This window comes from Alligator mississippiensis, chromosome 2 (genome assembly GCF_030867095.1).
Source record: "Alligator mississippiensis isolate rAllMis1 chromosome 2, rAllMis1, whole genome shotgun sequence".
Classification (NCBI taxonomy): domain Eukaryota; kingdom Metazoa; phylum Chordata; order Crocodylia; family Alligatoridae; genus Alligator; species Alligator mississippiensis.
In genome coordinates, this window is record NC_081825.1 from 230,476,810 (window position 1) to 230,491,035 (window position 14,226).

General features: G+C 41.8%; 1 protein-coding gene across 1 annotated transcript; it reads left to right on the forward strand.

The window, feature by feature from the left end:
- Positions 1–885: 885 nt before the first annotated feature.
- Positions 886–12,253, forward strand: GARIN2 (golgi associated RAB2 interactor family member 2). The gene is made up of 5 exons (XM_059721344.1): positions 886–1,039; positions 2,013–2,215; positions 3,102–3,405; positions 7,300–7,562; positions 12,112–12,253. The coding sequence occupies exons 1-5, from the start codon at positions 890–892 to the stop codon at positions 12,227–12,229; spliced, it is 1,038 nt and encodes a 345-aa protein (XP_059577327.1). The 5' UTR covers positions 886–889; the 3' UTR covers positions 12,230–12,253.
- The last annotated feature ends 1,973 nt before the right edge of the window (positions 12,254–14,226 follow it).

The window sequence follows — 14,226 nt, forward strand, 5'->3', positions numbered from 1 at the left end:
TTACCCTCTTCATCTTAACAGTGGCAAACAGCTATTCTTCACTTAATTATAAACCAAGAGGCACAGGCTAAAATACAGCAGCCCAGATATCAGCTATTTTGTGATTCACTTGGAATTGTGTAAGTTTTATACATAAACAATCTATCTTTATTCTTAGAACTGCTTCATAGGAGATTTCATGAAGAAGAGGGGGGAAAGAATAAAGGTACAAGAGTAGTTAGTGTAAGTGATATAGAATAGAGGTATTAAAAGGTATTAAAATTATTTCTGATTTATTTTGAAAAATAGTCCTCCTGATTTATTTATGAGTGCTCTCCTAAAAAATCCCACTAATCAGGGGTGGGCAGTTATTTCAGGTGGAGGGCTGCTTACTGAGTTTCGGCAAGCCATTGAGGGCCACGTGACAGGCAGCCAGGGGCAGATATATATTAATTTTCTAAATTTTTTAGGGGCCTCGCGGGCCGGATAGAATGGCCTGGCGGGCCGCATCTGGCCCACGGGCCGCATTTTGCCCACCCTTGCACCAACTCCATTCCCAGAGATTGTTCTCTTCCCTGAGACCCTTTGGAAGGTCATACTTTCAATTCTTAGAACCTAGCCAAGCCAGTAGTTAATTTGATTTGTTTGTGACTTGAACTTTCTTGTAGAATCACTATAAAAAAAAAAAGTGATGTACTGAATATTGAGCTGCCCCTGACGCACGAGAATGTACATGCTCAGTAATGTTGTTTTTCTGTTCTTTAATGACATGATGTAGCCTCTAAAGGGAAAGTCCATGTTTGTTGTATTTCCTAACCTCTGGGGTTCCGCCACTTGTTGACTCTTTCTCTGTTTTTTGGAACAACCCCTCTTAACTTGTTAATTTGTTCCTCTTTTGTGTATAGGCAACATGGGAAGCCACTTTACTTTTAAGAGCTTCAGTACAAGCAAATTCTCGTGGAGCCAGACGTCCATTATGGGTGATCTTCAGCGAGTTCTTAGTCAAGGCGAATATGCCCCTTTAACATGTGCTCCCATGTTTGAGAGTAATTTCATACAGGTAAAAAACAATTCAACAAAATTTGACATAGATTGAATAGACTATCTCCACTTTCATACCCTAGTTGGAGAATTATCTCCTCCTATATTCAGTCTTACTATTCTCAGTCTTTATTCCACTCTCAATGCAATGCCAACTAGCACACAGGAAGGTATATATAGTATATTCCCCCTCTCATGCATGTTTCCTAATCTCCCCTCACATGCAAACATAACCTGTTATCTCTCATTTTCTTATTGAGATGTTTACACCACACCCTGCAATCAGCCCGTGATACCAACCTCCATCACTCACACTCTGAATTTCTAAAGAAAAGCACCTTTAGGCATCCTCCCATGTTGCAATCCTGTTCTTTGATACCTGGAAAAAAAATCAGACAACAGCTGGGGGCGCTGGTTAGTCTATTGTGCTGACCAATACTCTCTCATTCCTTTGTGAGCCCTCAACTGTCTGTATCCATCTGTTTTCTCTTCTTTTACATATGAATTGTAAGCTCTTTAGGGCAGGGACTGTGTTTTTGTTCTGTGTTTATACAGCGCTTAAACATAAAGGAATCTAGCCCCTGAATGAAGCTCATAGTTTTACAATAACACAGATACTTGAATAAGGACAGATCACAAGAACAAAGCACTTCTCCTGCCACGCAAAGCAACATGAGGTGGTTCTGGAGAATTAACTCTGTGACATCCAAGCATTTTTCCTACATTAGGCAGTCAGGCAACATGCTGATGAGCCCAGTATAAGAGCTAGATGGCTAGATCTCCAGGTAATTGATTTCCAGTCCCTCTTTACTCAGAATAGGTTCCTTCTCCCATTCTTCACACGCATGTCCCTCTCATTCTTCCACCTTCTGTTCTGTTCTCATTCCCAAAATCTAAGCAGTGAGAATCCCAGGCCAGTGATACCATATTTGGTCTGTATTATAATAGTGTCACTCCGTAACATACAGCCATGATTCTGTTTTTGTGTGCAGGTTAATAAGAGAGGTGAACCAATCTATGTTCACAACCGTCCCAACTGTGTGACCATAGGCATCTGTGCATCCAGCCCCAGCTTAGATCTGCCCAATGTGATGCTGCTAGCACACACAGTGCCTACACCCCAACAGGAAGCTGTATCAAAGTTCTGGAAGTTCTCAAAACAGCCATCTCATAAAGAACAGCTAGTACTCAGCAGGTGAGTCAGCACTGAAAAGGGATAGATGGAACACTGTTCTCATACCGGTTGGGGTTTTTTTGGAGCCGTCTCTTGGTCAAAGGTTAATGATTATTTCTCCTCTCATTACTAAAGTTCCTTCAAACATAAATAAGAAACACAAACCTGCTACCCTGTAAATAATAACTTTGTACACCTCGTGATAGAGACTTCTGCCCAGGCCTGACACAACAACATGGTTCTATCTGTTCAGTAGTTCTGTCCCTTGAGTTAAGCATTAGCTAACCATGCACCTTTGGATTCCTCTCTGGTAGCCATTCCAGCCCAAAGATTTAAGCTAACAAACAAATAAAACCACTAACTTAGTAATTCTGTAAGTATATCAGAAGCTGACAAGGTATAAGAGGATTGATGGGGTTTTCTGCATGAAGGAGCAATTAAGAGGGTTAGTGCTTGATTATAAATTGATTATTTTGTAAACACCTACACAAAAGATCTGTACATCATTGTAGGCAGCAAAAGAAATCCTCTACTCAAGGTACAACAGTAACCCAAAAATCAAACAAACTGCTATGATGTATGAGGGACTGGATAGAATGTATAAGCAAGTAGACAGAATACTGCTTGACGTGTATCAGTTCCTGTGTTCCTATGGAAATTAAAGGCCAGAGGTCACCTTTCAAGTGATTTGGGGTTAATTCTAGTGGTCTGGTCAACATACTGTACTAAAAAAAACCCAAAAAACCCCAGACTTCTTGAGTCGCTACTGAGCCTCTCTCCTGCACATAGCTGGAGGTACCGAAGAGAGGAGTAGCCAAGAGCACACACCATATTGTTTCTGAGCCAAAAGACACAATGCTGTCTTTGAGAAGTTTCCATCTGTACTTTAGCATGTATTCTCCTTCAGATCACCCTATGACAAAAGAGAGTTTTCTTTTAGGTTTTTCCCTTTGAAGTTTGTGAAGCTCTCCATTCACAATCCTGAGAAGTGTCACCTCAAGCTAAAGCTGGTGAATGGCCGCTGCTATTACCTGGAGCTCTGTGCCACACCAGAGAAGCAGCACCCCCTCTTCCTTCAATGGGTACGGCTCATCTCCCTCCTTCGATTTCCCCCAGACGGCAATAGCAGTGCAGAAGTCAAGGTGGTGTATCAGAATTTTAGTGCACAGTCAACAGAGGAATGGCAAGGCACAAAGAGCCAGTCAGAGAAAGTAAGTCTTTGGGAGAGGGGTGTTAACTTTGGTGTTAGCAATTTCTGCAAACTTGTTGGTCAAAAGAGTTTCATGCTTGTGACAACAGCCTTTATTGCATGGATGAAATGAACTACAATTCAGTTTACATGAGATGTATATCAAAATGACTAGCCTGTTATAAGCTCCCTACAGAACCTGAGGGCAATGGAGGCCATGGAGACAGAGTAACCCTTTTGAACACCAAGAAGTGGGGTATCTGATACTGGCTGCATCTACATAAGACGCTGACTGCACAATAGCCCAATACTACTGTGCAGTAGCGTCACGTAGCAACAACGATTATACAACACTACTGCACAGTAGTATTAGGCTACTGCGCAGTAGCATCACAAAAGTGACATTAGTTGGTGCTACTGTGCAGTAACTTAGGTTTACACAAGTACTAAATGACTATGCAGTAGCAACTATGCAGTCTGAGTCCCATGTAGGCATGGCCACTGTTATTCTGGATGTCATTTTCCTGATATTTGAGGTGATGGCAATATTTGGTGACTGACAGGTAAGAAACATTAGGTATTTGGCTTACTGGAATGGAAGTGAGTGTTCCAGCTCTGAAAAGAGGTGCCAGTGGAGAGCTAGGAAGGTAGAAGTTATACATGAGAGATAAAAAGGAACCAGGAGCAGAAGGGAAGCAGGATTCCTCTTGAAGCCACCAGAAGCAGCATATTCATACAAGGGGCTTTTACCAAAGGGACAGGTGGAAATTCGGCCTTGGGTCCACAGTTATCAAAGGGACCAGGATGGCTGCTGGTGCAGAACATACTTTTTCAAGCTACTATACCAAGTCCCAAGAAGCAACAGTCTTTCAGCCTAGCTGCCTCTGTCTCTCTCTCATAGTCACAGGGTTTAAAGCAATCTCAAATCTCATCTAGTCCACCCCTGTACAAATACTGGATACACTATTCCTATACTGTTCCAGACATATGCCTATCCAGCCTTTTCTTGAAAACCTCTGGTGAGGGAGATTCTACTATCTCCCTGGGCAATTTGTTCCACTATCTTACTGTTTTAACAGTAAGAAAGTTTTTGTCTGGTATTTAAATCTGCTTTGTTGCAGTTTAAACCCAGTGCTCTCTTTTATTCACACTGCACACCTGAGCTACTTTCATCTCTACCCCAGATACCTTCTTCTTCCTGAGCTAGGATCAGGGAGGGAAATAATAATTATTTCTAAACCCTAGAAGGAGAACTAGAGGGAACTTGAAGAAAGATTATTCTGTAGAGAGGAAGACACTTCTCTGGACTCAAGAAAGTCTGTTGAAAAAGGATAAATTAGGTCAATGGGTAAGAAGGGCAGAGAAAAATCAATACACCAGGGTATGTTTGTGCACCATTTTCTTCATCAGAGACCCTGATAAGGGCCTTATCTGTTTGTTGTCCTCAATTTAATTATTTTTTCAAATACCAGTTTAAAAAGTTATACCCTCACTTTTCTAATAACACCCAGAGAAGAAAAAAATAGAAGTGTGTTTCATATGATAATTTCCTTTCTTCAGCTATACTTATATAATCAGCCTTATCCCAGGTTTTCTGCTTTCTCTTATCTGATGTCAAGGACCAAATATTTGCTGGCCTTAAAATGAACCCTTTTGTATGCTGGTTCCTGTGACTAAAAGAGATGTTGATTGATGCCTTGATTTACTGAGAATTATGTTGCAGCCCAGGTATCTGTGATTTCTCTTGCAGAACAGATTAAATTCTGGTAGAAAGATATGTATCCTTTTTGCTATTCAGATTTTATCTTTCTTTGGGTCCCTTGAAGCCTTTCTTTGGCTACTACTCATCAGAAATTTTTTCTGACAAATATCCTAAGTCAGCTATCATTTGTTGTGCCTGAGAGTCATTTATCTGGGATCTAAGGAGGAAAGATAGCAGCCAGGGGGCAGGTTGCGAGTTTCAACGAATCTAGAGAGATACCCAGTAGGGGGAGGTGCCACCGATATTATCTTTTGCGACATTGCTTTTGGGCTTTCTCTTGAGATTAATACAAGATTTTGTTCCCCCAAGCAAAAATTGCCTGTGAAAAACAAGTGGGTGCTATAGAAACAACAGGAGTAGAAACAGATGCTTAATCTATCTGAAGGTACAATCTTATTTTTCTTGTGTATTGAGTCTTTAGATTGGAAATGCTCCTCTGAGGTGATCATGGTGTTCTTGACAAATATTATGCTGCAGCATTATTAGTTTTTGTGAGAATTCAACAGTTCTTTTTGCAGAGGCAAGGACTTTTGTGGGTGATATCTTTTATTGGACCAACTGCATATTATTAGACCAGTAGTTCTTTTTTGGGGTGTGGGGGGGGGGACTATATAATATGTTCTTTTTAATTTGTGTGTTTAATTGCTTAGAATTATTTGGGGTGTCACACTTAGTTTTAATTGTGCCTCCCAAAAGTCGTATGTAGGCATAAACAGAATTATTTCTGATATTTACCATTTCTATTTCTCTGTGTGTATATCCAACTGGAAATCCAAAGCATCAATTGTCTTTGTTAGAAATTGTGCGCAGAGAAAGGGGTTTCCTTTGGCAATACTGGAAGCACAGCCTGTGCCTTCAGGGGCCCACAACTTCCCCCATAGTAACTAAGCATGATAGATAAGCTTAACGGCAGACCTGTGCCTTATTTGGTAAAACTTTTTAAAACTTTATTTTGATTGGAGCTTACGCTGCAGGTGAAAGAAGAGTTACGCAGTACTAGTAATTTTCTGCTAAAGCTTTGCGCATGCGAAAAGCTCATGTAACCAGAGAATATAAATATGTGTGTGAGAGTGCAACCAGGGCCCCTCTGCCTTTCTAAGGTCGGGGGACCTTCGGCCCAATAAACTGGAAAGACCACACCCTTGTCTCCTGCTTGAGTCTCAGCTGGGAAACGAGCCCCGTTGGGGTCAGGAGTATTCGCAGGTGTTCCCTTTCCAGGTTGGGAGCTTAAGCGAATAATTTCTCCGACATCTTCTTGCAATATTCACAAAGAACTAGAAGGGAAATTTCTATCCTGTGACTCATCAGAGACTCCTGGTTCAAGTTCTTCTCCTTTTGTAGGAAAGAGAACTTTTTTGGATTAAGCATGCTTTTATTTTATTTTCCTTTAACTTCTTTAAACTTTAATTAGGAAATCAGCCTAAGAAAGGGTTGTTATATCAAGTTCTTTCCCTTCCTGCTTTCTTTGATTATATAAAAGTCTGTCCTTGCACAAGGGAGACCTGGAAATTTCTCTGCATTTACCAGCTGAAGGCAGAAAATGTGGGCTCAATTTACAAGGGAGCAATCTTAATACACAGACAGCAGACAGAATAGCTGATCTCTGTTCTCAGATAAGAGGAAAGAGGAAAAAACATAAGGAAAGGAAGCTTAGAAACAGTGGCATAGCACTAGGGATTGCACTCTAAGCAGCAGCAATGGAAGGGGTGGCAACAGTGGCTGAGCCAGAAACAGCAGTAACTGCCATTTTTGTGCCTCTTTAAGTGGGCCCTCAAGGACCCCTGATATTTGGTGTCCTGTTTGCCCACTGTCCATATAAGACTGCTGCTTGAAAATGGAGGGACGCAGAAAGGGAAAAGAGAATTAACACTTAGGCCATCAAACAACTAGCACTGCCATTCATGAACTCCCCACCCACACCTAGAAGTAGGTCTACGTCCGTATTCATTGGCAAAGGGGTGTAAGAAAGCTTTAAGTGCCTGACACCCTTCACCAACAGGAAACTCAATATTTGTAAAGAATACATAAATAGTAAATTATATTCCCATGGTCCTCAAAGCCCCAGTCACACAGAACAGCCCCAACCTGAACATTTCCTTTGTGTCTTTTCTTATTGTGTCTTGTTTGCTGAATGCCTTCCTTATTTCCTTAAAGAGAGATGACCACAAAGAGATTTCAAAATGTCCACCAATCCCAGAGGCAGAGAAAGAGGAACCTGCTAAGCAAGCATCTTCCAAGCGAGTTACCATCTCTGGCATAGTGGGTCCTATTGAAGAGAGTAAGAGAGGGATGGCAGTTACTTCCCACAGCTCCCTGAAACAGAGCATGACGCAGTCCACCGTGCAGTCAGAGGAACAACAATGTAATGACAACCTGCATGAAAAGAAGCACAGAAGCAAGGAGAGGAAGCCATCCAGGTAAGTATGGCTATGGGTATATTGATTTTGATGCAGAGATGGTCTTCATGCATGAACTTTGGGGAATGAAAGATGGGACATTCATGTCATCAGAGTTATTCTTAGAGCAGCTTTTTAGAATTATTGGGCTAAGCTGCAGAATGTACAGTAGGCTTTTCAAAAGGTCACAGCCACTTACATCCTTTTAAAAATCTCACCTCTAAACTGACAGTTAGGACCTAAATGAAGGTGGCCTGATTTTCATGAGGGTTGACTGCTCACTACCCTCTCTGATTGCCGGAGGATCTGCAAGTATACACAGCACTTCACAAAACTGAACCACTTCAAGTGCCTCAGTGTACAATTAGGTGCCTAACTTTGGAAACCTGTGTTTTAAAATTTTGTCCATCATATTTTTCAAACTAGATCAAACTATAGATCTAGCTAGTCCAGTATCTTCCATCCTGAGCTACTAAACCAGAATACTGGTATATGGAGTTCAGGGTCCTAAGCTAGTGTCCTGCCTCTAGAAGTACCTATTCACTGACGCTTCAGAGGAAGAAAAGCTACCGCCTATGCTACAGTGTGCCATACTGTACTAAGAGAAAGAAAAAGTCCTTCCTCTCCCATGACTTCCCCTCTACTCCACAGGTAGTTTTATACCTCGGGAAGTTTTCAAAGTTATGCAAACAGGTACCTGAGACCTACTGAAAGTCACTGTGGGCTAAGCATCTAGCTGCTTGCTATTTGCCCACTATTAATAACCAATAAAAAAATAAAATCCTTTACCCTCAGATAAAAGGAAAGTTGCACTGAAAAAGAGAAGGGAAGGGAAGGTATGGATGATGTAGCAACTTAGCTTGTAGAGCTCAGAATACCACCTTGCCTAACTGTACACACACACAGAGATTTAGCACAGAAAGCCATAAGCATGCAGCACACCACCTACAGTAACAGTGCAGAGGGCTTTGTTCTTTACACTCTTGCCTATATAAGCTTATATATGTGTGCTACAAATCTCACACTTTATTTGGTCCCCTGTGTGAAATGAATGAAGTTCTTGTCCCATTTTTAATAGAGAGGTATTTAGATTATAAATACCTATGCCAAAAGGACTTTAACTACCATTGCCCCCCTTGCCCCACAACACTGCTTTACCTGTGCTGTGACAGCTATGCCTTGTACAGTAGTTGTGTGACAGGGTTTATTGCATAGTTTAGCAATAGGTTAGACAAGGATTTACATGGGGTGGTTTGGATAGGGATGATCCTGCCTGAGACAGAGAGTTGGACTAGATGACCTCCAAAAGTCCCTTCCACCCCTACTTGTCTATGATTCTATGATAAACCAATTGTCACAATAGCATTCTAGTTGGTTGTCCCAGTGGAGAGACCACAGAGTCATTAGATTTTGGAGATTCCACTTTCCTCTCACCCGAAGGGATGATCCTGTGTCAATCAGGAATGAGGCATATTGGCCAGGCAGCGCAAGAGAAGCTTGCACTGCCACAGTTCATACCGCACCAGTTCTGTAGGTGAATGAAAGATTTCAGTGTCTAAGGATATTGGTCAGGCATGTTTCACCAACACTGAAGTCAGTGACATATGTGGTTTAATAAGCCAACATAAAACATTTAATAACATTATTTGAAAGAGTATATATTGATTTTTGATGGCTTATTAGTACATTTAACAAGTACTTACATGTAAGAAAGGGACAGGGTCTCCAAGAAGTTCTGCCAATTAGAAGTATCCCCATTTACTCTAGTGTCATTACAGGCAAAAAGTACCTCTGTTAATGTGGTATGATGTTCAGTGTTGGTGTCTCAGTCATTCCATTTCAAATGCACTCATTTTGTGTAAGAAGTGACTTTTTATTGCTGGGATTCACAAACACTCCTGGTATCTTATTTTGCTGAGGATGCTAATTCCAATCCCTCCTTGGCCTGGCATGGGATCTCCAATCCCTCCTTGACTGACTGTCCCAGCTGGGATTGGATCTCCAGGGGCCTTCTGAAAATGATGGATGGTGGAACCAAATAAATCCTTGCCCTGGCTATTCTAATCCATAGGCACTCTGTGCTTTGGCAGTGTGAGCTTCTTTGAAGATCATGATACTACCATGGGCATCATGCTGGCCCACTTGCAGGAGGCCCAACATGATGCTGCAGAAGCTGGGGTGTTGTGGCCATGCTATTGGATGCCACTTGGTCACTGCTGAGCGTTACCAGTGATGCTGGACTGGTGGGAGCAGCTTTTGCTCAAAGCCTGGAATAAGGAGCAGTGGCAGCAAAACTTTAGGATGTCCCATGGCACATTGATGGACCTTTAGCTGACCTGGTCCCCTTGCAGGGGTTGGTCCTGGGGCTGGTTTTGTTCAATGCGTTCATCAGCGACCTGGAAGGTGGCTTAAAGTGCATCCTCAACAAGTCTGCAGATTACACCAGTTTGTGGGGAGTAGCATATATGCTGGGGGTAGGGCTAGGATTCAGAGTGACCTAGATAAATTGGAGGATTGGGCCAAATGGAATCTCATGAGGTTCAACAAGGACAAGTGCAACGACCTGCACTTAGGATGGAACAATCCCATGCACCATTACAGGCTGGGGGCTGACTGACTGGACAACAGCTCTGCAGAGAAGGACCTGGGAGTTACAGTGGACAATAAGTTGAATATGAGCCAGCAGTGTGCCCTTGTTGACAAGAAGGCTAACAGCATACTGGGCTGCACTGGTAGGTGTGTTGCCACTAGGTCAAGGGAAGTGATTATTCCCCTCTATTCAGCACTGGTGAGGCCATATCTGGAGTGCTGTGGTCAGTTTTGGGTCCCCCACTACAGAACAAATGTGGACAAATTGGAGAGGGTACAGCAGAGGGCACCAAAAATGGTGAGGGGCTGGGGGACATGAGTTACGAGGACAAGCTGAGCTAACTAGGCTTATTTAGTCTAGAGAAGAGAAGATTGAGGAGGGACTTAATGGCAGCCTTCAACTACTTGAAGAGGGGTTCAAAAGAACTATTTTCAGTGGTGGCAGATGACAGAACAAGGAGCAATGGTCTCAAGTTGCAGCAAGGGAAGTTTAGGTTAGATATTAGTAAGAATTTTCTCACTAGGAGGGTAGTAAAACACTGGAACAGGTTACCCAGAGAGGTGGTAGAATCTACATCCTTGGAAGTTTTTAAGACCTGGCTTGACAAAACTTTGGCTGGGATGATCTAAGTTGGGAATGGTCCTGCTTTGAGCAGAGGGTTGGACTAGATGACCTCCTGAGGTCCCTTCCAACCCTAATTTTCTATGATTCTATCTTAAGATCTAGCCATAGTAATTATGATTCTGTAAACAGAACCAACCTGAGAGTTAGACTGATGATGATACACAGAACATGCCAGGGAAGTCGCATCCCTTTCTATGCAGCTTCTTTCTAACTACACATGTAACATTATATTCCACTCTGAGAATCACAGCGAATAATCTGAAAGATGCAGATTTCAAGGGCCAAATCCTCCTGACTTCAATGGGAGTTGCAAGTGCTGAGCACCTTGTAAGATTTAGGCTCAAAAACACAGAGCAATTGTGTGGAGTGTTAAACCAGGATGGGAAGAAGGGGATGAAATTAAGAAAGAGTGTATTTAAAATGAACACCCATGATAAATTAAATACAACCTGTTTCATTTCAGAAAAGTTTGCGGAGGGGAGTGGCAGAAGTCCTAGGAACTTTAGCTTTTTAAATAAATAGAAGAAAGCACTAAAAAGGATCATAGTAAATACTTCAGCAGAGACACGGAGATGAGCAAAGAGACTTAACAGGTGTCTGCTCCATGCATATTCTCTGATGTTTTGAAACCAACAAGAATCTAGCTCATCAAGCTGCCGCATGGGCTTTAAGTTTTTTATCCTCAAAGCTAGAAGCTCTGATTCAGTCACACAGGACACAGATATTATGGGCTAGATAGTGCTTTTAGGACACAAGCCTATGTTGAGGTTGCCACACTGCCTCAAGGGAAATACCGAAAAGGATTATACATTCCAAGTATACAAGACACTTGTACACAGTGCACCATCCTAGGTGAAGCCTGCGTGTGCTCTGTGCTCGGCCTGCTCAATGATCTGGTATAGAAAACCTGTGGGACCTATTTATGTCCTTGGAGGTGCTGAAAAGGGGCAGTCTGCTGCATCCATAGATTAAACAAAGGGGACAAAGAAGAGAGACAAAGACTCATTGTACCATTCACCTGGACACCCACACAAGGACAAGGAACAAACAAACTTTTATTATCATCACTTTCCAAATCATAACCACATGTTAGCAGCATTAACAGTTCAGTTGTGTGCTATATAATGGCAGTCTATAGCATTCATATTCCTTGTACATTTTATCATAACTTCATTTCAAAGGCAGCACTATGTTGCACAGTTAGGGCATATTTCTGCTGCTGACATAAAGTTTCAAATAGCATTGATATAACTATTAATATCTGATCATGTTATTAGAATAATAATAGCTTGTAGTTCTTTTGTGAGTATTTGTGGCAGAACTTGTTAAGTTTTTGTTTGAATTTTTTCTTTCCAGGGAAAATAGGTCAGACTCTAAAATTGAAACCAATTTGCATACTTCAGGTAGGAATGAAATATTTTCACAATTATTTCTGTCCCTGCCCCCACAAGCAGTGTTGCAGCTCTGTGACTGAAGAGGAGAGGGACTGAAACTAGAGTAGCATGGAGCTCCTCCAGATAGCATTTCTACAGCATTGCCTCTAGGGATTTCTACAAGGCTGAAACCCCACTAAGTTCTCTTAGACTATTTCAGTCTATATGGTGTCTATCTGGAAATGTAGTGTCTGTGAACTTCCTTTCTGACAGCCTGTATTTCTACACCTTTCCCCAAAATACTTCTTATTGGACACTAAGTTGTCTCATAACCCATACTCCTGTATTAATATTTTTCCTTATATCTTCAACTAAAAAGTGCTTGCAGTCTGGGTCTGCCAAATGGTGGCAAGAACCAGAACCCATTACTTAAGTCACCTACCCTATATCTGAATATGTTGCATGAGTATCTTGTATACCAGTAAAGCACACACTTGAACCAAGATTGTTATGATCCTCCCCCATGAACCTCTCTCACTCAGGCCAAGCCTCAAAAGTTAGAATGATCTGTTCTCTAAAGAAAGTTACTTTTGCATACCTTACGCTGTTGTTCTGTCCACTGTATGTCATTCCACATCCTCCCTGCCAGCTGGTTTCTTGTAGTGATTCACATGGCTTGATTCCTTTGGGAATATTATTTGTTTTATTTTGCACCCACATTTAACTTTTAAAAACATATTAAACTATTTTTGTGTGCACACATCTCTCTCCTTTACCCATTTAGTATGTCACCTTCCATCTGGCTGAGAGTCTACTTGCATTTCTCTGTTTGCCTATGGTTATGCATATGAATCTTTGTGAATGTGTCATCTATGATTCTCTCTTTCACACTCTCCTCTCCTCCTAGAATGGCCGTTCAAGTCAATGTGGGGTAAAGGCCACAAGATGTGAACCAGCACATGCCTAGCTCTCTATCTTGGTCCCCCAACCATGCATGACCACATTTAATTTTCATCAGGAACATTACTGAAAATGTTATATTTTTATATCTAATACAAGTAGTAAGAGAGCCATGGATCACCATTTTAATCATCTACATGTATTTGATTTCCCACATTTTACAAAATTTTCAAGGCAATCCCAGATATAAATTGTTCAAAAAAAGTTAAAATACCTATTACCACGGAACTCCATGCTAAAATATTGTGCCTACACTAAATTAAATAATAATGAAATATACTGCCAACAAACATATACCAAAGCCACTGGAAACTAAAAGTTCTTATGTATTTCCTCACCACTCACACACACCTATTAAGGCATTCAGAAAAACAGCATCAGTGTTGCAAAAACTTAAGAAAACGCTGCAAATAAGCTATATAAAAATATCCTCCTTTATGTCAAAACAATATGCTCCCCCGCCACTGCCTATTTAGGAGCAAATTTTTCAAGTATCTTATCCCCTCAATCATGCCTCCACTACCTGATACACCAAACCAATTATTTGTACGCCATCTGTAGTAATGTTCTTGCAACAAATGTTCTACAAGCAACAGATAGTAATTGATTTTCTCCCCTCTGGTTCATTCTTTTCTCTGTTCCTTCGTTTTCTTCCTGTATCTAACTACTTTACTTTCTCAGTCATTTACAGTTTTTCAGCTTTGCATCTGATTAACTTGTCTTTCCCTCCTTTCCCTTTCTAAATAATGTAATCCTTTCATATCCTTTCTCCAACATTGCCAACCCCACCATGCCAAAAATCATAAGACAAACTCTTAAAAAATCAAGAGACTGGCACATAGATCATGAGATGCTATTTTTTGAAGTGTGTGTGTCGGAGCGAGCAGGGGGGGAGCCCAGGGAGAGAGTCCCCACGTACCCGAGCAGGATGCAGGGTACTGTAGGTCAGAAGGGGCAGCAGCAGGGCTGGGGGGGCTGTGGCTTGGGAGTGAGGGGCAGACAAACAGAGATGCAGACACTGACAGACACATAGCAGTGTGCTGGTAAGTGGAGGGAAAGGAGCGGGGTGGGGGGGAGACGAAAAACAGGGTCAGATTGAGGCCCCCACAGTGAGGAAGGGAGTGGGGCAGGAGCAGAC